This window comes from Staurois parvus, unplaced genomic scaffold (genome assembly GCF_062004578.1).
Source record: "Staurois parvus isolate SC_StPar_1 unplaced genomic scaffold, SC_StPar_1.0 ptg001418l, whole genome shotgun sequence".
Taxonomy (NCBI): Eukaryota; Metazoa; Chordata; class Amphibia; order Anura; family Ranidae; genus Staurois; species Staurois parvus.
The window spans coordinates 3,155,001-3,178,169 of record NW_028319214.1 but is presented as its reverse complement, the minus strand read 5'-3'; the positions used below and the strand labels follow the sequence as shown (position 1 = coordinate 3,178,169).

The window sequence follows — 23,169 nt, the reverse complement described above, 5'->3', positions numbered from 1 at the left end:
GTTGGGAACTGGTTAAGCAGTGTCAATCCTAACAGAACTGCCAGAGTTTGACAAAGGAGCTTCTTTGACATCATCAAGGCAAAAAAAGATATACTGTAATCCCCACAAGCCCCCTTTGGTCTGTGGTGCTTCCTAATGTGGGGAAATATAGATAGATATACATACACCGCGTTCCAAATTATTATGCAACTTCTATTTAAGTGTCACAAAGATTAAATTTGTTTTTCAGTTTTACTCATGGATGGCATTGTGTGTCAGGGCTCTTTTGATCACTGAAAACACTCTTTGACACCTGTGATAATTAGATTGGTCGGTGAGCCCAATTTAAGGAAAAAGTGCTAAAGGAGGGTGTTCCACATTATTAAGCAGAGCACCATTTTCAAGCAATATGGGGAAGAAAAAGGATCTCTCTGCTGGCGAAAAGAGTGAAATAGTTCAATACCTTGGACGAGGTATGAAAACATTAGATATTTCACGAAAACTTAAGCATGATCATCGCACTATTAAGAGATTTGCGGCTGATTCAGAGCACAGACGGGTTCGTGCAGATAAAGGCACATTGAGGGAGATTTCTGCCAGATCCATGCATCGGATCAAGAGAGCAGCTGCTAAAATACCATTACATAGCAGCAAACAGATATTTGAAGCTGCTGGTGCCTCTGGAGTCCCACGGACATCAAGGTGTAGAGTCCTTCAGAGTCTTGCAACTGTGCATAAACCTTCTATTCGGCCACTAATAACCAATGCTCACAAGCAGAAACGACTGCATTGGGCAGAAAAATACATGAAGACTAGTTTTCAAACAGTCCTGTTCACTGATGAGTGCCGTGCAACCCTGGATGGTCCAAATGGATAGAGTAGTGGATGGTTGGTGGACGGCCACTCTGTTCCAACAAGGCTGCGACATCAACAAGGCAGTGGTGGAGTCATGTTTTGGGCCGGAATCATGGGAACAGAGCTGGTCGGCCCCTTTAGGGTCCCCGAAAGTGTAAAGATGACCTCTGCAAAGTATGTGGAGTTTCTGACTTTCTTCCCTGGTACAGAAGGAAGAACTATGCTTTCCGTAATAAAATCATCTTCATGCATGGCAATGCACCATCTCGTGCTGTAAAGAATACCTCTGCGTCAATGGCTGTTATGGGGATAAAAGGAGAGAGAGTCATGGTGTGGCCTCCATCCTCCCCTGACCTCAATCCTATTGAGAACCTTTGGAGCATCCTCAAGCAAAAGACCTATGAGGGTGGGAAGCAGTTTACATCCAAACAGCAGCTCTGGGAGGCTATTCTGACATCTTGCAAACAAATTTAAGCAGAAACTATCCAAAAACTCACATGTTCAATGGATGCAAGACTTGTGAAGCTGCTATCAAATAAGGGGTCCTATGTTACAATGTAACGTGACCTGTTAAAATGTTTAAAAAGTTACAATGTTGTTAAAAGTTTGATTGAAATAGCTTTTGATTACAGTAAATATGCTGCAAATACAACAAATGACAATTTTCAGTTCTTTACAACCTATAAAGTGTTTTGAAACTTACTGTGCGTAATAATTTGAAACAGTGCATTGTACGTTTTTTATGTTTAACAAAAATCCTGTTATCATTAGGAGGTTTGTTCAATAAAATTTGAATTGTACTCTTAATAATTGATAACATGAGAATTATGCTGACTGTTATTTACATCAATTATTTAGGTAAATTAGAAAAATATCATTTGCATAATAATTTGGAACATGGTGTATACAGTATCTCACAGAAGTGAGTACGCCCTTCTCATTTTTGTAACTATTTTATTATATCTTTTCATGTGACAACACTGAAGAAATGACACTTTGCTACAATGTGACGTAGTGAGTGTACAGCTTGTATAACAGTATAAATTTGCTGTCCCCTCAAAATAACTCAACACACAGCCATTAATGTCTAAACTGCTAGCAACAAAAGTGAGTACCCCTAAAGTGAAAATGTCCAGATTGGGCCCAAAGTGTCAATATTTTGTGTGGCCACCATTATTTTCCAGCACTTCCTTAACCATCTTGGACATGGAGTTCACCAGAGCTTGGTGGATGTTAGAGACCTTGCGCTCCTCCACCTTCCATTTGAAGATGCCCGACAGATGCTCAATAGGGTTTAGGTCTGGAGACCTGCTTGGCCAGTCCATCACCTTTTACCCTCAGCTTCTTTAGCAAGCCAGTGGTCGTCTTAGAGGTGTGTTTGGGGTCGTTGTCATGCTGGAATACTGCCCTGCGGCCCAGTCGAAGGGAGGGGATCATGCTCTGCTTCAGTATGTCACAGTACATGTTGGTATTCATGGTTACCTCAGTGAACTGTAGCTCCCCAGAGCCGGCAGCACTCATGCAGTCCCAGACCATGACACTCCCATCACCATGCTTGACTGTAGGTAAGTATGAGAGCGTAAGAGTGATAGCACCAAATTGAACACACCTGCTCCCCATTCACATGAGACCTTGTTACACTAACTAGTCACATGACACCGGGGAGGGAAAATGGCTATTTGGGCCCAATTTGGACATTTTCACTTAGGGGTGTACTCACTTTTGTTGCCAGCGGTTTAGACATTAATGGCTGTGTGTTGAGTTATTTTGAGGGGGCAGCAAATTTACACTGTTATACAAGCTGTACACTCACTACGTCACATTGTAGCAAAGTGTCCTTTCTTCAGTGTTGTCACATGAAAAGATAGAATAAAATATTTACAAATATGTGAGGGGTGTAATCGCGTGTGTGTGTGTGTGTGTGTGTGTGTGTGTGTGTGTGTGTGTGTGTGTGTGTATCCATATCCATACATGTGGAGATGTCGCTTTGCACTCAGAGTGGGGATACCACTTAGTGGGACCCTGAAATGGGACTTGAACCATATTGCTATGAGGCAGGAGTTATCTCAGACTAAAGGCATGAGCATCATAGCATAGCCCAAGTACAGCACAGTAAGAGTACATTTGTAAAAAAGGGAGGAGTATCGCCATGTTTACTGACACGTTGCATTGCTCATCTAACCGTTGAAAAAACACTGATGTAGAGATACAATGGAACTGCCTTTTTCTTTTTTCAAGTATTATTATTGTTATACTACAGGATTTATATAGCTCCAACAATTTGCGCAGCACTTTACAATGTGAGGGCAAACAGAACAGTTACAATACAATTGAATACAGGAGGAATCAGAGGGCCCTGCTCGCTGGAGCTTACAATTTAAAAGGGGAGGATCAAGTCATACAAATGGTAGTAACTGGGGGGATGAGCTGATGGAGAAAAAACATGTATAGTTATTAGGTGGAGGCAGGTTAGGCTTCGCTGAAGAGAAACGTTTTCAGGGATCACCTAAAAGTGGACAGATTAGGAGTCAGTCAGTCAGACAGATTGGGGTAGGGAATTCCATAGGATGGGAGAGGCTCGGGAGACATCCTGCAGGTGAGCATGGGAGGAGGTGACTAGGGAATTAGAGAGCAGAAGGTCTTCGGAGGAATGTAGAGTGATTTGGTTTGGTATTTTGATTCTAGGTTAGTGATGTAGATGGGGGCCATGTTGTGGATGGCTTTGTAAGTTGTTAGTATTTTGAATTTAATTTGTTGGAAGTAAACGAAGTAGAAGAAATTCTGATTTAGCAACAACTCCTGGTTTAATTTAATTGATAAGAGAATGAGAGCATGTTCCTACTGTGAGTGGAAACAGGAAACGTAGTGTACACATTCATGTTTACCTTCTGGGTAATGGAGAGTGAGAAGTAAAGGGAAAGAGGTGCAGCCAACTGGGGAGAGAAGGAGGTGGCGGCTGGGGAAAAGGGTTCTGTTAGAGGGGTGAATTAGTGGCTGTATGGTTTGCCCTTCTAAGCAGCAGGGTCCCTATATTGGGGTCCACTACATAACGGAACCTTGCTATAAATCAGGCCTAGACTATGAGGGGCGCTAACCCAGATAAGAAAGCAATAACACATGGCAGAAATAAATTCTAGGAAATTCACAGTACGCAGTTCCCACATCCCTACATGTAGCAATCAACCAAAAACAGAAACAAGAGAACATCATTCACCAATGATAATGTTACTTTTTTGTCATAACAAAGTCTAATATCTGAAGGGTGTCTAATCAAAGTTTCCAATGGTTGTGGAGCTACTGCCACATTGTAATTTTAAATTGAGAAAATAAACAATTACTCTTAACTCTTATGTAAGGATCTGGACAAGGTAGTTTAACCCATTTAATTCATACGTATAGGACCAAAGGAACCTTTTTCCATCATGACCCACAAACCGGGTCATTCAATACTATAAAAAGCTTTAGTCACATCCAAAAGACAATGTGTTTGCTTCCAAGTTTCCTAAAGGTATTTGTACTTTAACAAAAAAAAGTATACCGAATGTTAATGGCTGTAGATTTATGAGGTATAGGTCCTGAGTTTCTAATTTTATGCATTACTGTAGCTGACTGATTTATCTTTTTTTACCTATCAATTTAACATCTACCGTAAGCAAAGATACCAGTTGATCGGGAGCAACTTATCTTTGCCTTCCTTTTAATATAGTCCCTTCACTCGCTTCATACATAATAATGCATTATTCTATAACTACTTATCTGAATATGACCATTGAGAAGCATGTACAGCTCTAGCCAAACGTTTTGAGAATGACACAAATATTAATTCACCTGCAAGGCAACACGTGCAGTTATTGCTTTGCACAAAAAGGGATTCACAGGCAAGGATATTGCTGCTACTAAGATTGCACCTACATAAACCATTTATCGCATCACCAAGGAGAGCAGTTTAGTTGTTGTGAAGAAGGCTTCAGGGCACCCAAGAAAGACCAGCAAGAGCCAGGACCATCTCCTAAAGTTGATTCAGCTGTGGGATTGAGACACCATTAGTGCAGAGCTTGCTCAGGAATGGCAGCAGGCAGTTGTGAGTGTATCTGCACGCACAGTGAGGAGAAGATTTTTGGAGCATGGCCTGGCATCAAGAAGGGCAGCAAAGAAGTCACTTCTCTCCAGGAAAAACATCAGGGACAGTCTGATATTCTGCAAACTGTACAGGGATTGGACTGCTGAGGACTGGGGTAAAGTCATTTTCTCTGATGAATCCCCTTTCTGATTTTTTGGGGCATCTGGAAAAAACCTTGTCCGAAGAAGAAAAGGTGGGCACTACCTTCAGTTCTGTGTCATGCCAACAGTAAAGCATCCTGAAACCATTCATGTGTGAGGTTGCTTTAAAGCCAAGGGAGTGGGCTCACTCACAATTTTGTCTAAGAACACAGCCATGAATAAAGAATGGTACAAAAACATCCTCCGAGAGTAACTTCTCCCAACCATCCAAGAACAGTTTGGTGATGAACAATGCCTTTTCCAGCATCATGGAGCACCTTGCCATAAGGCAAAAGTGATAACTAAGTGGCTTGGGGAACAAAACATCAACATTTTGGGTCTATGGCCAGGAAACTCCCCACACCTTAATCCCATTGAGACTTTGTGGTCAATCCTGAAAAGGTGGGTGAACACCCCCCACCCCCAAATTCTGACAAACTCCAAGCATTGATTATGCAGGAATGGGCTGCCGTTAATCAGGATGTGGCCCAGAAGTTGATTGACAGCATACCAGGGTGAATTGCAGAGGTTTTGAAAAAGAAGGGGCAACACTACAAATATTGACTCTGCATAAACTTACTGTAATTGATCATAAAAGCCTTTGACACTTATGAAATGCTTGTAATTATACTTCAGCATGCCATAATAATATTTGACAAAAAGATCTAAAAACACTGAAGCAGCAGACTTTGTGAAACATAATATTTATGTCAAAACTATTGGCCAGAGCTGAAAGTAACTGTAGAACAGGAAAGATATATTTTACAGGAAGCATAAACTCCAATGCCTGTTTTCTTTCTATTGTTGCTATATATGTAGAGGGTTATTGAAGCTGTGCTATAGTTGTCAGCTTGAGACAGGAGTTCAGAGTCTCAGTTGGAGTTTCAGAATTGTCCACTTTACAAGATATCTCCTTGTTCTGCACAAACCACTCAAGCTTTGCTGCTATCTCCTTCCCCTACTCCTTAGTGGTTTTCCCGTTATTCTGCTATATCAGTGCCACCATGTTGGAACCATTACTGGGGTGCATGTCATTTCTCTTTCCTTTTAGCAGCATCCCCTCCAACACAGACAGAGACAACCAAGTAAAGAGGGAGAAAGGCAAAGCAGAGACAGGCCACGCCTAGATGAGAGCTGAGCATCCCATAGCTACACTTAATCAGACTTGCTATGCTGCAAGACACACCCCATTCATTTAAATCTTTAGACTGGCTGCGGACCTGCTAGAAAAACACAAAATTGATACGTTCGGTTTATATGTTTAGGAATCACCAACCAAGATCCCTGCAAAACCTCACTTTTTCTTTCTTAAATATTCAGGTTTGAGGTTTATTAACATTTTGGATTGACCAAAAGCACTGTAGTTGTTCAGTAGTGAAATTAATCCTCAAAAATACAACTTGCTTAAAAATTTGTGCACACAGTGTATGTTAATGTCTTAATGTCCATAGTTTGAACATGTGCACTTTTTACAATAAAATATTTTATCATACAGTATATCAAAAGTATTTTTCAATATTTTTGAATTCTGTAACTTTAATTGAATTTATGTGGTAATCCTGCCAAAAATAATTCTCCTTTAGCGAATCCTGTTACTGTATGCTTTTTCCCTATTATCCATATGTGTTTCTGCATTGTCTACCTGTAACACTGCTTCTGATGGAAATTGCGTTTGACTACTTTACACAGACATGTATGCATGCATGGCCAGTTGCTGTCCCTGAGAAATGCCATGTAGCCTTTGCTGGAGTATATGGATGTATACAGAAGGTGGCTGCAAAGAGGCTGCAGCAGAAATGAAGTGCAACAAAGCATAAAAAGAGCAAAAACAAGTATTTTACTTTTTTAAAAATGGCAGTTTTTAGGATACACAATGTTTTAGCAAACTAAATTCTACTTAGTAATGCCTAGTACACACAATGAGAAAATCAGGTGAAAAATACGGCTTTCGAAACGATCCATATTCTGATCATCAGTACACAGCTTTTGAGAGCCAATCATGACAGTTCATGTGAAATTATCTGAAGGGACAAGCATGAAAAATGTTTCTGGTACAATAACAGAACAAACTATTTTTGTTTTATTTAGTACAGTATTCGTCCACAAAAAATCAAGGGACCAAGACCACACATGCTCGGAAATGAAAGAATACAATACATTACATCAGTTCCAAAGTTGTATTCTGTCTTTCGAGAAGTTTCGTAACTTTAGTAACCTCTTCATTTTTGATATGATATCAGCATGCAAAAAAAAAAACCCGCTGATCATTTGTCCAATATTTTCATTGTGTACTTTAGAATCTGTTGATTTGATTCAAATGAAATGTATAGCCTATTCAGGATTTTAATATATATTTAAAATATATACATTTGTTTGATGTAATGAATAATGTTACAGATGTGTGTCCCGGCACTTCCCAGCATACATGGAATGATAATGAATAGGCAGTCGGTGACCTGTGAGAGTATGGTCCCTTTTGTTTTTTGTTTTCTTTGCTTTAAAAGGATTACATGAAAAAATCTCTTCCTGGTCCCCATGTAGTCTGACCCTTCCTTTTCTCTGGTCTCACTAATGGCCCCATCACACAAGTAGGGTAAAAGGAACAAGAAGGCAGCAGACTACACATTTCCTGTAAAGCTTTATTTTTAAGGCAAGTGGTGCTCGGTACAAAAGAAGTAACAGTCCGTACCAACACTTTCTGGAAGGCTGTGGTTGCCTATGGCAGGAAACTGAAGCAGGGAGGCCAAGTGGTTGCTGATAAACAGCTCTCTCTAGTGACAAATTTGTATATTTTTAAATTGAAAATACTAACAAAAATATGTAACCGCAAGTAAAAATGAAAAGCTCACATTATAAGTTATTTAAAAGCGAAAGTATGGCCAAAAAGAGTTTACCTCTAATGATGTATGCCCCATCTAATGGCAATCCAATAAATTCTGCTGAAAAAAAAGATCTAATCAATGCTGCTGTACTAAATAATCCCCTATCAAAACAAATATCAAAGTCAAAACCACTTCATTAAGCCCAGCACTAAGAATTTCCAAACCACCTAACAGTGACGAAAAAAAATATGTTCTAACTAAAACAAAATAGATTGTGTAAATGAATAAACACAAATACTACAAACAAATAAAACTGAAAGTGAAGAATAACAAACCATAGACAGGCATAAAGTCCTATATTATTGTTCGGTTAAGCTTTTTGTCAAAGCTTGATTGAACAAGCTGAAGTTAGAAGCTGATTGGCTACCGTGCACAGCTGCACCAGATTTTGCACTCTCCAGTTTTAGTAAATCGACCTCTTTGTGTTTAGAACCACTTTGTCAATTCCTTCCTTGTCATCCCTCTACAAAGTGCTTGTGCCACAGCTCCTCTCTTTTTTTTCTTTTTTTTTTTTTTACACATTTAGCTGTTTTTGTCACTTATGGTAACCAGACACAGGAAACAAACAGTTTTCACATTTGAAAGCCTGACACAGGTGTCAACTGAATCTTTCATCTATTTAAAAATACCCGCTTAAATGGTCGGTCATTTTCTGAGACACTAGAGCAGGCATCACTAAATGGCGGACTGCGATCTGGAAGCGGATCTAGCCACTGTTTCATCTGGACCCGGTCATGCCATTTAGGAGCTGCTTCTTTCCCCCCATCCTCCTCCGCTATTATAACAGCAGAGTGGACTGCAGGAGACTGAACGTTTCTGGAGCCAGTGTGGAATAACAGATCGCAGGAGCGGGAGCTGCCATAACATTTCTGGATCAGATACGGGAAGCACTGCACTGAATAGAGCGCTGGAGCTGCCAAGGTTAACTTTTTGTTAACCAGCTGCTGATTGGAAACAGGTCAGTCCTAGCAGCCAATCACATGCTGGTTAATGCAAAAAGTTAACCTGCAGCTCCCATGCTCTATTCAATGCTGTGCTGTGCTTCCTGCATCCGATCCAACAATGTTATGACAGCTCCTGCTCCTGGGCTCTGTTCAATACTGTGTTGTTGTTCCACACTGGCTCCAGAAATGCTCAGTGTCCTGCTTTCCGCTCTGCTGTTATAATAGCGGTGGAGGATGGGGGGAAAGAAGCAGCTCTGTTCAATGATGTGCTGTGCTTCCCACACCTGATCCAGAAATGCTCTGCCTCCCACTCTCTGCTCTAAGGTAGGAGAGTGAAAAGGGGCCGGGGACACTACTCTGGGTGGGTGTGATGTAAAGGAGGCGGGGGCAAAATGTGAAGAGGGTCAGTGCTGTGTGCATGTGGTGGGGGGGGGGGGTGTAAAGGGGGCAGTGCTGTAAAGGGAGGGGGGGTTGATGTGAGGAGGGCAGAGAACACTACTTTTCAGGGGGGCAATGCTGTGGAGGGGGAGATGTAAAGGGGGGGGATAGTGTTGTGGTGGGGGTGTGTGAAGGGGCAGAGGACAGTACTGTGGGGTAGGGATGTGAAGGGGGGGTGGGGTTGATGTAAGTAGGGCAGAGTATACTACTGGGGGTGTGTAAAGGGGTGTGTGTGTGCGTGTGTGTGTGTGTGTGTGCGGGGTGGGGTTGATGTGCAAAGGGCAGAGAACACTACTGTTGGGGTGGGGGCGGCAATGCTGTGGGGAGGGAGATGTAAGGAGGGGGGGGCAATGCTGTGGGGGGATGTGAAGGAGGCACAGTTCTGCTGGGGTTTATGTGAAGGGGCAAAGGACAGTACTGTGGGGGAGAGATGTGAAGAGGTAGAGGACAGTAGTGAGGGGTGGGGGTGATGATTTGAGGGGGGGTTGAGGACTGCTGAAAATAATAGGGGTGTACTGTAAAGAAGTGGGTGATGTGCAGGAGGCCTGAGAACACTACTGTGAAGGTGAACCTGATGTGGAGTGGGGGACTGTGATATGTGGGGGGGGGGGACTGTGGACACTGAAGTATAGGGATTGTGATATACAGTAGGAGAGGGCTGAAACAAAATGTGGTTTGCACCTCTGTCAGAAGAAAAGTTTACTGGTTGGACCTCCATGAGTTTTAATTCAGTACCCCTGCACTAGAGGGTCACACCATTATTGTGTTAATAGGGTAGCACTACACTCTTTCAATCTTCCTATTAAATAAATATTTATTATTATTATTTATTTCAGTTACTTATATAGCGCCGTCAATTTACACAGCGCTTTCCATATATATTGTACATTCCCATCAGTCCCTAACCCTCAAGGGGCGTACAATCTAAGGTCCCTAACTCACATTCATACATACACATACTAGGGACAATTTAGACAGGAGCCAATTAACCTACCAGCATGTCTTTGGAGTGTGGGAGGAAACTGGAATACCAGAGGAAACCCACGCAGGCACAGGGAGAACACGCAAACTCCAGGCAGGTGGTGCCGTGGTTGGGATTCGAACCAACGACCCTAGTACTGCCAGGCAAAAGTGCTAACCACTTAGCCACTGTGCTGCTCAGGTGCATGTTAACATACACTTACATCTAGCCATAAAATGTAAGCAGATTCAGAGTGGTTGGATGGTAAGTGAGCAGTGTTTGGCACACAAGCATTCCCAATAACCCTAAATATGCATTGGATATGATGACAGCGCAGGGCAATCGCTATTAGATTATTAATTCATGAGCACCCAGTACCTTCAGCTTAGTCAAGTTAGACATTGGTACTGTTTTGGGCATCAGATACCTTGGCCCATTTCTGTAACTAGAACATCCTCACAATTCTGGTATCTAAAAAGCAAAATATATATCAAATGCCAAATGGTAGCAGAGTGTAATTTGTTGCTTTTATTCATTTGATGATTGTGTGCATGTGCAACATATATTCCAAGATACATTTAATTACATTGTATTAAAACATCACCTACTTGGAATACAGTGGACTTTACAGAGGAGTTGATTTGAATGACATTTGCTTGGCACTACAAGGTATTAGCATTTCAGCACTGTTGTTATCTTTTTATACACTTTTTAGGGCAGGTTGTATTTCCTTTTTAATAATTTTTTTTTCCTTTTGGAATAATTTATACCATATTTATATATATTTTTGTCTACAGGTGAGACACGAATGCGGTTCTATGAACTGTTGGTTAATGGTCTGTACACACCTCAGACTCTTCCAGTTGGCAGCGACTTGGATGCTTCACCCACTGTGAATGAAACTCCACAGGTAAACAGCATTTTTAATTTGGTTTGGTTGCTTGCATCTTTTTGCAATCCAACACAGTAATAGCATGATCATGCTTTTTCATTTAAAAACTGTTAATACAATGTGTGTTGCAAAATGCAGGGTGAATGGAGCCTGAAAGTTTTTTAATTTAGAAAAGTGTTTCAGTTTCATTCACTTTTTCTTTTCTTTTTTTTTTTTTTTAATGGGGCTGGTCTGGATCAGGTTTGGGAAACCTGATCCAGCCCCATCTTGCATCCCTACAGCAGCAGATCTTTTGTTCAGTAGACCAATTGTGATGTGTTGTTTGCATTTATCTTCAAGCCATACATTACTGTTTCAGTATGTGTAGCAATGGCACAGACAGATGAAGTGCAGGGGGGGGGGGATTGCAGGAAGTGCTGATAACCTCATGTCCCTTCCCCTTTAGGCCTCATGTACACTGGGCATTTACAACTGCTGATTTGGGCGTCAGGCGGTTTTTTTTTTTTTTTTTTTGTTTTGTTTTTTTTTTTCTCTAGCTAGGAAACTCTCCTTGTTATCCTATGTGTCCATGCACAGATATGCTTTTATTAGCTTTTTTTGGTATGGGTGTTTTCAGGCTGGAAAAAACCCCAGAATTACTGCATTTGAAGAGGAATTTTTCAGCTGTAAAAATGCTCTAGTGCTGAAAAACGTGACTATCCGGTGTTTATGGGCGTTGTTTGAGCCTCAAGCTCTTGTCGGAATATAGTTTTGCCAAAAAAAGCTAAAAAATGCAAACGCTGAAAAACTCTAAAAACCGGTAATGCAAAAACGCTAAAAAAAACGACAAAACTTGTGTTTTTAACACAGCATTCTACAGCTAATGCTACTTGCGTTTTTATAATGTCCAGTGTGCACGAGGCCTTAAACACAGTGCTAAAGCACTGCTTTCTGCTATGCTGCTACTAAGCACTCTTCTAGAGAGTAAAGCTATATTGGTTTTGCAAGCCATGTAGCTGATGGTTTCAGCTCATGTGCCTTTTAGTACTGGATTGCGGCTGTAATTAACAGCAGGTGGTTCCAGTGCTGAATCCTGCCAAATCTGCTTGAAACCCAGTGTTCAGCCTGTTCTGCTCCTACCTGAATTTAGGTCTGGATCATAGCGGGATGCACACTTGGCACACACAGCATGTTGGGCACCAGGGATAAAAGATATTTTCATTTAGTGTATTACTGTAACTTCTCTTGTCTTTAGACGTGCCTCAAAAACTGCATAGGTCTAGGGCAGGAAAGGTCAGTATATTTTTAATTTATATTAATGGCTATACCTAGAAAAAGATTTAGAGAAGATTACTGGTGCATTGGTGATTGTTTTTCAATAGTCAACTATATATAATGTATTTTTTTTAAAAAGTATTTCCGTTCTCTTTTTTCTTATATATCGTTGTTGATCATTTTTCTTTTTTTTTTTTTAACTTAGGTTAATGAACTTGGGAAACGTACTAAAGAAACTAGTGGAGGTGCATCAGTTACTCCAAACAGCAGTACTCCATTTTCCCATGATACAGCCTATTCAAGCTGTCGACAAGATACCCCAAACTCTTACAGTCAGTTCACCCCCCAGTCGCAAGGAACCCCTCACACCCCACGTCTGGGAACACCTTATTCTCAAGACTCCAGCTATTCCAGTCGGCAAACAACACCAGCTTTTCATTACGGACAAGACTTTAAACCAAGGAGACATGAAACAAAGTTTACGGATGCTTACAACCGGAGGCCTGGACATCACTACGTACATGGCTCCAATGTTTATAGAGGTTCTGAGCAGACTTTTAATGCTACTAGATCTCAACCAGAGACTCCACAGTTTTCACATACATCGCCCTTGAGTCAATCTGGTTTGAACTTTGGTAAATCAGCCTTTTCCCCTTACCAGGCATCTTCCGTTTACACCCATCATGATGAGACTTCTTTCCCACAGACACCACGAGAACTTGACTATAGGAGAACAGCTCCACCACTGCCACCAGAGCCTTTTTCTGATGGCATGGGTAGCTCTATAAATATTGACTTTATACCAGTTAAGGAGAAACCAGAGGAACCCCCCCCACCAGAACCTGAGTGCCTCATAGAGCATAAATCTGCTTCTCGTGCTCGGACCCCCGAAAGTCGGAACTCTCCAGGAACTCCTACTTTGGAGTCAGAAATGCAGCACAATAGTTTAGACTCCAGAATCGAAATGCTTTTAAAAGAGCAAAGAACGAATTTACGTTTCCTAAATGAACCAAACTCGGACAATGAAGTGATGATGCAAGGAAGTCCTATATCATCCTCTTCTTCTCAACTTTCGCCTATCCCTCCTTATAGTTCAAACTCTCAGTATCAGGATGTTACACCTTCTTCTAGACCTTCCAGCACTGGGTTAGAGGATATTAGCCCAACTCCACTGCCGGATTCTGATGATGATGAGCCAATACCCGGCACTGCATCTCTCTGCCAGAACTCAAGGTCAACAACTCCCATTGATCAACTGAGTCAGCCTTTCAGGAAAGTGGATAGTACAGAATCAAAGGAACATATCACAGGTGATGAGACCCCTACATCGGAAAAGATGGATGAGGTAAGTTTAGGATGCTCAGGTAGCAACCTGGAATGTATCAAAACAGATTTGGTTTCTATTTATGCACTTGAGTAAAATTACTACAGAAGAATTATGTATGAATTGCTTTTACTAATTTAATGGATTCATTGGCGTAGCATGTGTGTGTGTGGCGGGCAGCCAGTGTGGACATTCCGGCAGTGATTTTTACATCTGTCCCTGAATGCGTTTTATGGACGCACACACTCTAGGTAAAATGCCGGCCCTACAGTGTTGCTCCACCTCCTCACTGCCTCCTTAGGCAATGAGAACGGTACTGTAACCCGCTCCCTTCCTTAGCCCAACACTTTTGACTTTTACAGGATGCGGTGCTGTCAACTGTGGGCGGTAGGGAGAGGATAGAACCTGCATTGTTGGGTGTCTGGGACAGAACTAATGCCACTAAAAAATGTAAGCTGGATGCATGTAGTCAGTAGCAGGGCTTGCTAAGAGCATGAGACGTGTAGCTATTGCCTCCCTCTGATGCCCGGGACAGGAAGAGAGAGTGGCTGTGCGGTGGCTGAAGACAGAGTGGCTGTGGGGAGAGAAAGAAGAGGTGTATGTCTCATGCTTGGAACATGAACAGGGAGATGCCATTCCCTGACACAAGAATGTCATGCCTAGCTTACATTGCTTGTCATTCTACAGCTGTGCTGCTTCTGTATTCTCTTAGCTGTGCCTGGCAGTGGGAATTGCATTTCCCTGAGTTTGTGCAGTGAGGAATGCATAGCGAGGGGCAATGTGAGCCTCAGAATTCCCTGAGACAGTGATATCACACAGTGTGTCTTCCAAGTGAAGGGTCTGTGTAGGGGGTCTGGGAAGAAGAATTATGGTGGTAGGTGTTAATATGTGGATTAAGGTGGCTAGTCATGCTCACTGGGCCGAGGGCAGGGTGGGGAGCTGTGCTTGTAGAGTCCATCAGCCAGTAGCAAAGCATTCCACTGAGGATCTGCAATACAGCATAATAAGTCTATCTGGTCACTAAACTGTAACTTGTGGATGTACAGAAATGTATACTTCATCTTCACTGTGATGTTCAGTGCTAGCAGTATTTGCAGCTTGAGCCTTTGATTGGCTGCCCATGGTCTTTTATTATTGGTTGAATCTGAGAAGATATCTCTTTGACTACTGTAGTCAGAGATCTCTCAGATTCAACCCATAATAAAAGATAGCGGGCAGCCAATCAGAGGCTCAGACTGTAAATGGAGCAGGGGCATACCTACAGGGGTCACAATTGCAATCCTGCCCAATGCTGAAGGGGGCCTGTGCGGCCCCCCTGTATGTCTGGATAGGAGCAGCGGTGGAGGAGCTGCATATGGAGGAAACTGATTTCACCATGTTCCTCCTGCAGCACCTGAATGCCTGTGGGAGGGAGAGGAGGAGAAGCCAGCATTTAGCTGCTGTAGGGGGAACATATATTGAATTTCTCAATATGCAGCCACCCTGCTGCTCCTCCAAACCAGCTTTTTTTTCTGCTGGCCCCATCTTCCCCATGGTCTCTGACCCCCCCCACCCCCCCAAGCTCTTTCCCGCCCCCCATGCTCTCCGGCCTCCCCTCATCCCCCGCAGCTCTACCAAGTTCCCCTCTTCCAGCCAGCTGCTGCGGGGGATCTGTCAGGATGGAGAGCGTGGAAGGGGCTGGTAAATGTTTCAGTTACCGGCCCCTTCATTTTCTGAAAGGAATCCGTGATCGGTATTATTCATTGACTGTCCACTCATAACTGAACCATAATAAACTGTGTTTACTATATTTTGGTTTGTGATTGAATGGGGAGCTCTGTACAAAGCCATTCCTGTTCATGTATTCTGTGCAGCTGAGGCTGCAGAGATGGAGATTGAGGGCTGTGTTCTCAATCTCCTTTTTTTTTTTTTTTTTTTGTCTCAAAGGTGGAACATCAGAGGTCTGTTTAGACCTTATATCTCACCAAAGCCCCCCAACGGGGCTCCTAAAAAAAATGTAAAGAATAATGTAAAAAAATTTGTAAAAAAAAATAAAATAAAAAAAACTACTGACACACCAGTAGTGGTACTACCAGGGTAACAAAGGTTGCACTTGCGACTGGGTCCTGGGGTTCCGCCACCATGTTTGGAGGGAAGGGCCCCGGCCTGAGGGTCAGGGGGGCCCTTCATGGTTTCTTGCAGGGGCCCTGAATATTCTAGATATGCCACTGGAGTGGAGGAACTCTTTGCATTTCCACAGCCACAGTTTAATACTGTACTAGTGGAAGAGACTTGGGGAGAGCTAAAAGTCCATGGGTTAGGGGGCGCAAATTACTTGACTTGTCCCCGGCGCTGACAACCCACGCTACGCCACTGAATGGATTTACTTTTTTATTCAGTGAGGATCTATGTCAAACTGCTGCTTGTGAATGTGCTTGGCTATATTAGCAGGTTTGGGCTATTTTGAGAAAAGAGTACATTTATTCCTCAACTAAAGGGGTTTTCCAAATATGCACCAAACTCCAGATATTAATTCTGGCTTTTCTGTGATAAGTAGCCTTTTATGTGTCATATTAAAATGTACCTATCTTCAGTACATGAAATATTATTAAAACTTTATCCATGTCTATTGCCACATTTGTATTTAAAGGAAAAATACAGCCAAAGCTTGTTTGGCTGTACTTCTGTAGATCACAGGAGTGTAGTTCTTTCTGCACTCCTGTGACCTGTCTTCAACCGACAGTGGGCTAAAGCATGCTGTCTGCTGACATCACAGAGCCAGTCCAAGCTGGGGAAAGATTGCGGCCATATGGTTTTTTTAGGATCCACCCAGGAGCCTGGACCAGCACCTGGCTCAGCCTCTCATTGATCTGCTGAGAGCCTGAGCCAGCCACTCCTGCCCCCTGCAGTTTGGAGCTCCAGTAAGTGCTGGGGGGGGGGCAGAGGAGAGAGAAGGAGACTGACAGCCACGGCTCTGCTTTGAGTGACTGGGAGAACTGAGCAATCACCAGTATTTGATTGCTCAATTTTCAGCCTTAGGGCTGACGGGGGACACATGCAACATTGGACCGATGCTGCATTCACCTAGGTAAGTATGATTTACAGGGGAAAAAAAAACAACTTCTCTATTTAAATTTGTTGTGGCCTTACAATGATGGTTTGACTTGCTCTAGCCAAGAACTCAATAGACTTATAAGGAAACTTTTGAGTATCCGTTATGATTCTTCTAAAGGTAATTAACATCAATTACCTGCTGGCATGTTCACCTAACTATTACACTGTCTACTTTAAAAAAAAGATTTGTAATGAATTGTATGCACGGGTTCCAGGCTCAGAAGCAAGTGAATTGCAGCATGCTATATCAAACTAATGACTTTCTAGTTGCTTCTGACTTGCTTTTACATTCATTCAAGCTTACTAGCGTTCTAGCACCCCAGTAGGCTATAACTGGGTGTAGTATTTAGATATAGAATGTGGACAACATGGTACTGATTGCAGAGAATTGTAAATAAAAATGTTAGAAAAAGAGAGAACCTGCATTTTAGTATCCCAACATAAATGCAGTGTCATTGGCTAGTATCTAACCGTATATCACTGCCAGAATCCTGAGGACCATGTTAGGGATGGCTAACATTTTACCTCAAGTCGGTGTTTATTTGCAAGGTTGCAATGCATACTACATTGTTGGTAGATCTACAGGAGATTTGTACAATCTGATTTTTATGCATGTGGTCATCTTAAGACTAATGCACAGTATTAGCTGCTTATGTGCTTTTTTCTATTTCTAAAACAATAAAGCAAGCTTGTAATTGCATGGTCAGATTATAACATGTATGGTCAGTTTCACCCTGATTGTAAAGGAAATATGTTATACGAGGATTATGTATGCGGCCATTGCTGATGTATTTTTGAGAATGCTAGATGCCTGGCAATAATGTTGTTCCTCTGGGTTCAAGTGTGCATATTAAGCGTTAAACTTGACTTTCTGCATGCTTGGTCTATGTCGGTGACTCCGAAATCAAGGAAGACAGTGGATCACCATGAAAGTTAGTATTTTCAGAAGATCAGCAATGGTAGCACCTTGTATTTAATTCATTTAGATTCCTGTAATATTTTATGCGCAGTGAATGCCTTTCTCATCCACATAAGTTTAAACCAAGCGTGTTTGTTTCCTAACAACAGTATTGATTTTCTACAGGTATTTTTCCTCCATGTACAATTCTTTAGTTCTATGAATAAGCAACTAAACAGAAAAAGTTCCCTGGGTGCTCCCAGGTCTCCAGAACTAGTGTCTCCATTGAAAAATATTCCATTGATTACTTTTCTGGGGACAACCCAAAATGTGGGGTTTTCTTTACTTTCGCTTTGATGATAATGATAAACAGGACACATAGAATGCCCTCTGGAATGCCTGCTCAGTCTCTAACAAACTTTCCTCTGTCATTCACCTTTTCCTCTCTAACTCCCTCAACCTATGTGCTATTACCGAAACCTGGCTCCAGGAACCCAACACTGCCTCTCCAGCTGCCCTCTCCCATGGTGGCCCCCTCTGGACTCACTCAGCGGACGAAAAGGAGGTGGAGTTGGACTTGTCCATTCCCCACAAAGTACCTTCCAGGTTCTTTTTACGCCTCCCTCTCTTTCCCTCTGTTCTTTTTGAAGTGCACTGCATTTGTCTTTTTTTCTGCAGTTTGTATAAGGATTGCCCTGTGTCATGCTTTCTTGATGATTTCTCTGCATGGCTACCCTACTTTCTCTCCTCTGAAGTACCCGCCATCATTCCCGGTGACTTTAACATTTCAGTCAATGTTAACACCTCAGGCACTTCTCAACTACTCAATGTAACCTCCTCTTTTAACCTAACACAATGGACACAAACCACCACTCACTCCAATGGCAATACCCTCAAACTTGTATTCTCCCACCTCTGCACTCGCTGCAACCTCTCGAACACCCCTTTTCCTCTCTGACAACAACTTTACCAGTTTCACGCACCCCTGTCCTGCCCAGATCTGGCCACTTCTGTGTACAACAACATTCTGTCATCCTCCCTGGACAGACTCGCTCTTCTCTCTACATGCAGAACCAGGCCCGTCTGCTACAACCCTGGAAAACTGATGACACCAGAAGTCTCAAGAAACATACACGTGTTCTTGAGCGAGCATGGCGTAAAACTAAATCCCTGCAAGACTTCACCCTCTACAAATCTCCACACTGCTACTACTACTAAACCTACTACACCACTCTCATGAAAACCCTGTCATCCAAACCTCGTCAACTATTTTTTAATTCCTTTTTTTACCCTCCACTGCCTCTACCCACCAACTTGCTTACTGCCCAGGGGATTGCCAATCATTTCAAAAACAAAATCTACTCAATTTGTGATGAGATATCCAGCGTTCAGCTTTCTTGCCCAACGAACAAACCAGGTCCAACACCACACTCAACACTTTCGGCCTTCAACCCTGTTACCACTGAAGAAGTTGCCAAACTCCTTTCCACGGCCCACCTTACCACCTGTCCCCTGGACCCTGCTCCCTCACAATTGAGCAGGAAGTACCACCTTCCTGCTCCATCCTAAACGCTCTCTAACCCACATCTTCAACCTCTCTTCCAGCACCTTTCCCTGCCCACTCAAACATGCACTGGTAACCCTGACACTTAAAAACCCTCACTGGACCTTACCTGTTTGCATAACTTAACACCCATCTCCCTGCTCCCTTTTGCCTCCAAACTTTTTGAATGCCTTGTCCACAACCAGATGAGTTGCTACCTCACTGACAACAACCTTCTCCAACAGTCTGGCTTCTACCCACAACATTCCACAGAAATTGCCTTGCTAAAACTCACCAGTGACCTACTAACTGCTAAAACCAATGGCCAGTACGCCATACTTACAGTGGGGCAAAAAAGTATTTAGTCAGCCACCAATTGTGCAAGTTCTCCCACTTAAAAAGATGAGAGAGGCCTGTAATTGACATCATAGATAGACCTCAACTATGAGAGACAAAATGAGAAAAAAATTCCAGACAATCACATTGGCTGATTTGGAAAGAATTTATTTGCAAATTATGGTGGAAAATAAGTATTTGGTCACCTACAAACAAGCAAGATTTCTGGCTCCCACAGACCTGTACCTTCTTCTTTAAGAGGCTCCTCTGTCCTGCACTCATTACCTGTATCAATGGCACCTGTTTGAACTTGTTATCAGTATAAAAGACACCTGTCCACAACCTCAGTCACACTCCAAACTCCACTATGGTGAAGACTAAAGAGCTGTCGAAGGACACCAGAAACAAAATTGTAGACCTGCACCAGGCTGGGAAGACTGAATCTGCAATAGGCAAGCAGCTTGGTGTGAACAAATCAACTGTGGGAGCAATAATTAGAAAATGGAAGACATACAAGACCACTGATAATCTCCCTCGATCTGGGGCTCCATGCAAGATCTCACCCTGTGGGGTCAAAATGATCACAAGAACGCTGAGCAAAAATCCCAGGACCACACGGGGGGACCTAGTGAATGATCTGCAGAGAGCTGGGACCAACGTAACAAAGGCTACCATCAGTAACACACTACGCCGCCAGGGACTCAGATCCTGCAGTGCCAGACGTGTCTCCCTGCTTAAGCCAGTACATGTCCGGGCCCGTCTGAAGTTTGCTACAGAGCATTTGGATGATCCAGAAGAGGATTGGGAGAATGTCATATGGTCAGATGAAACCAAAATAGAACTGTTTGGTAGAAACACAACTCAACGTGTTTGGAGGAGAGAGAATGCTGAGTTGCATTCAAAGAACACCATACCTTCTGTGAAGCATGGGGGTGGCAACATCATGCTTTGGGGCTGTTTCTCCACAAAAGGACGAGGACGACTGATCCATGTACAGGACAGAATGAATGGGGCCATGTATCGTGAGATTTTGAGAACAAACCTCCTTCCATCAGCAAGGGCATTTAAGATGAAACGTGGCTGGGTCTTCCAACATGACAATGATCCCAAACATACCACCCGGGCAACGAAGGAGTGGCTTCGTAAGAAGCATTTCAAGGTCCTGGAGTGGCCTAGCCAGTCTCCAGATCTCAACCCCATAGAAAACCTTTGGAGGTAGTTGAAAGTCCGTGTTGCCCAGCAACATCCCCAAAACATCAGTGCTCTAGAGGAGATCTACAGGAAATGTTTGACCTCCTGTCATTGCCAACAAAGGATATATAACAAAGTATTGAGATGAATTTTTGATATTGACCAAATACTTATTTTCCACCATAATTTGCAAATTCTTTCCAAATCAGCCAATGTGATTGTCTGGATTTTTTTTCTCATTTTGTCTCTCATAGTTGAGGTCTACCTATGATGCCAATTACAGGCCTCTCTCATCTTTTTAAGTGGGAGAACTTGCACAATTGGTGGCTGACTAAATACTTTTTTGCCCCACTGCATACTGTTAGATTTTTCTGCTGCCTTTGACACAGATGACCACTCACTCCTCCTCAACAAACTCCACTCCCTTGGCCTCTCTCTCTCTGCTCTTTCCTAGTTTTCCTCCTACCTATCTCAGTGCACTTTCGATGTCATATACAACACCATCTCCTCCACTCCATCTTCTTTCTGTTGGAGTACCCCACGGCTTTGTCCTTGGGCCCCTCCTATTCTCTCTCTTTACCTCTTCCCAGGCCCAGTTGATAATCTCCCGTGGTTTCTAATACCACCTCTATGCTGACGACACCCAGATCTACAGTCAGGTCCATAAATATTGGGACATCGACACAATTCTAACATTTTTGGCTCTATACACCACCACAATGGATTTGAAATGAAACGAACAAGATGTGCTTTAACTGCAGACTGTCAGCTTTAGTTTGAGGATATTTACGTCCAAATCAGGTGAACGGTGTAGGAATTACAACAGTTTGCATATGTGCCTCCACTTGTTAAGGGACCAAAAGTAATGGGACAATTGGCTTATCAGCTGTTCCATGGCCAGGTGTGTGTTATTTCCTCATTATCCCAATTACAATGAGCAGATAAAAGATCCAGAGTTAATTTCAAGTGTGCTATTTGCATTTGGAATCTGTTGCTGTCAACTCTCAAGATGAGATCCAAAGAGCTGTCACTATCAGTGAAGCAAGCCATCATTAGGCTGAAAAAACAAAACAAACCCATCAGAGAGATATCAAAAACATTAGGCGTGGCCAAAACAACTGTTTGGAACATTCTTAAAAAGAAGGAACGCACCGGTGAGCTCAGCAACACCAAAAGACCTGGAAGACCATGGAAAACAACTGTGGTGGATGACCGAAGAATTCTTTCCCTGGTGAAAAAAACACCCTTTACAACAGTTGGCCAGATCAAGAACACTCTCCAGGAGGTAGGTGTATGTGTGTCAAAGTCACCAATCAAGAGAAGACTTCACCAGAGTGAACACAGAGGGTTCACCACAAGATAGAAACCATTGGTGAGCCTCAAAAACAGGAAGGCCAGATTAGAGTTTGCCAAACGACATGTAAAAAAGCCTTCACAGTTCTGGAACAACATCCTATGGACAGATGAGACCGAGATTAACTTGTACCAGAGTGATGGGAAGAGAAGAGTATGGAGAAGGAAAGGAACTGCTCATGATCCTAAGCATACCACCTCATCAGTGAAGCATGGTGGTGGTAGTGTCATGGCGTGGGCATGTATGACTGCCAATGGAACTGGTTCTCTTGTATTTATTGATGATGTGACTGCTGACAAAAGCAGCAGGATGAATTCTGAAGTGTTTCGGGCAATATTATCTGCTCACATTCAGCCAAATGCTTCAGAACTCATTGGACGCCGCTTCACAGTGCAGATGGACAATGACCCAAAGCATACTGCAAAAGCAACCAAAGAGTTTTTTAAGGGAAAGAAGTGGAATGTTATGCAATGGCCAAGTCAATCACCTGACCTGAATCCGATTGAGCATGCATTTCACTTGCTGAAGACAAAACTGAAGGGAAAATGCCCCAAGAACAAGCAGGAACTGAAGACAGTTGCAGTAGAGGCCTGGCAGAGCATCACCAGGGATGAAACCCAGCGTCTGGTGATGTCTATGCGTTCCAGACTTCAGGCTGTAATTGACTGCAAAGGATTTGCAACCAAGTATTAAAAAGTGAAAGTTTGATTTATGATTATTATTCTGTCCCATTACTTTTGGTCCCTTAACAAGTGGGAGGCACATATACAAACTGTTGTAATTCCTACACTGTTTACCTGATTTGGATGTAAATACCCTCAAATTAAAGCTGACAGTCTGCAGTTAAAGGACATCTTGTTCGTTTAATTTCAAATCCATTGTGGTGGTGTATAGCGCCAAAAACGTTAGAATTGTGTTGATGTCCCAATATTTATGGACCTGACTGTACATATATATATATATAT

The 23,169-nt window shown here is 42.6% G+C and overlaps 1 protein-coding gene across 1 annotated transcript in view; it reads left to right on the top strand.

The window, feature by feature from the left end:
• Nucleotides 1-23,169, top strand: part of SETD1B (SET domain containing 1B, histone lysine methyltransferase) — an 85,490-nt gene that overhangs the window by 16,826 nt on the left and 45,495 nt on the right. Inside the window, exons 5-6 of the mRNA XM_089662051.1 lie at nucleotides 11,117-11,229; nucleotides 12,671-13,810. Coding sequence (XP_089518177.1) covers nucleotides 11,117-11,229; nucleotides 12,671-13,810 — 1,253 coding nt within the window. The remainder of the gene's footprint in view (nucleotides 1-11,116; nucleotides 11,230-12,670; nucleotides 13,811-23,169) is intronic.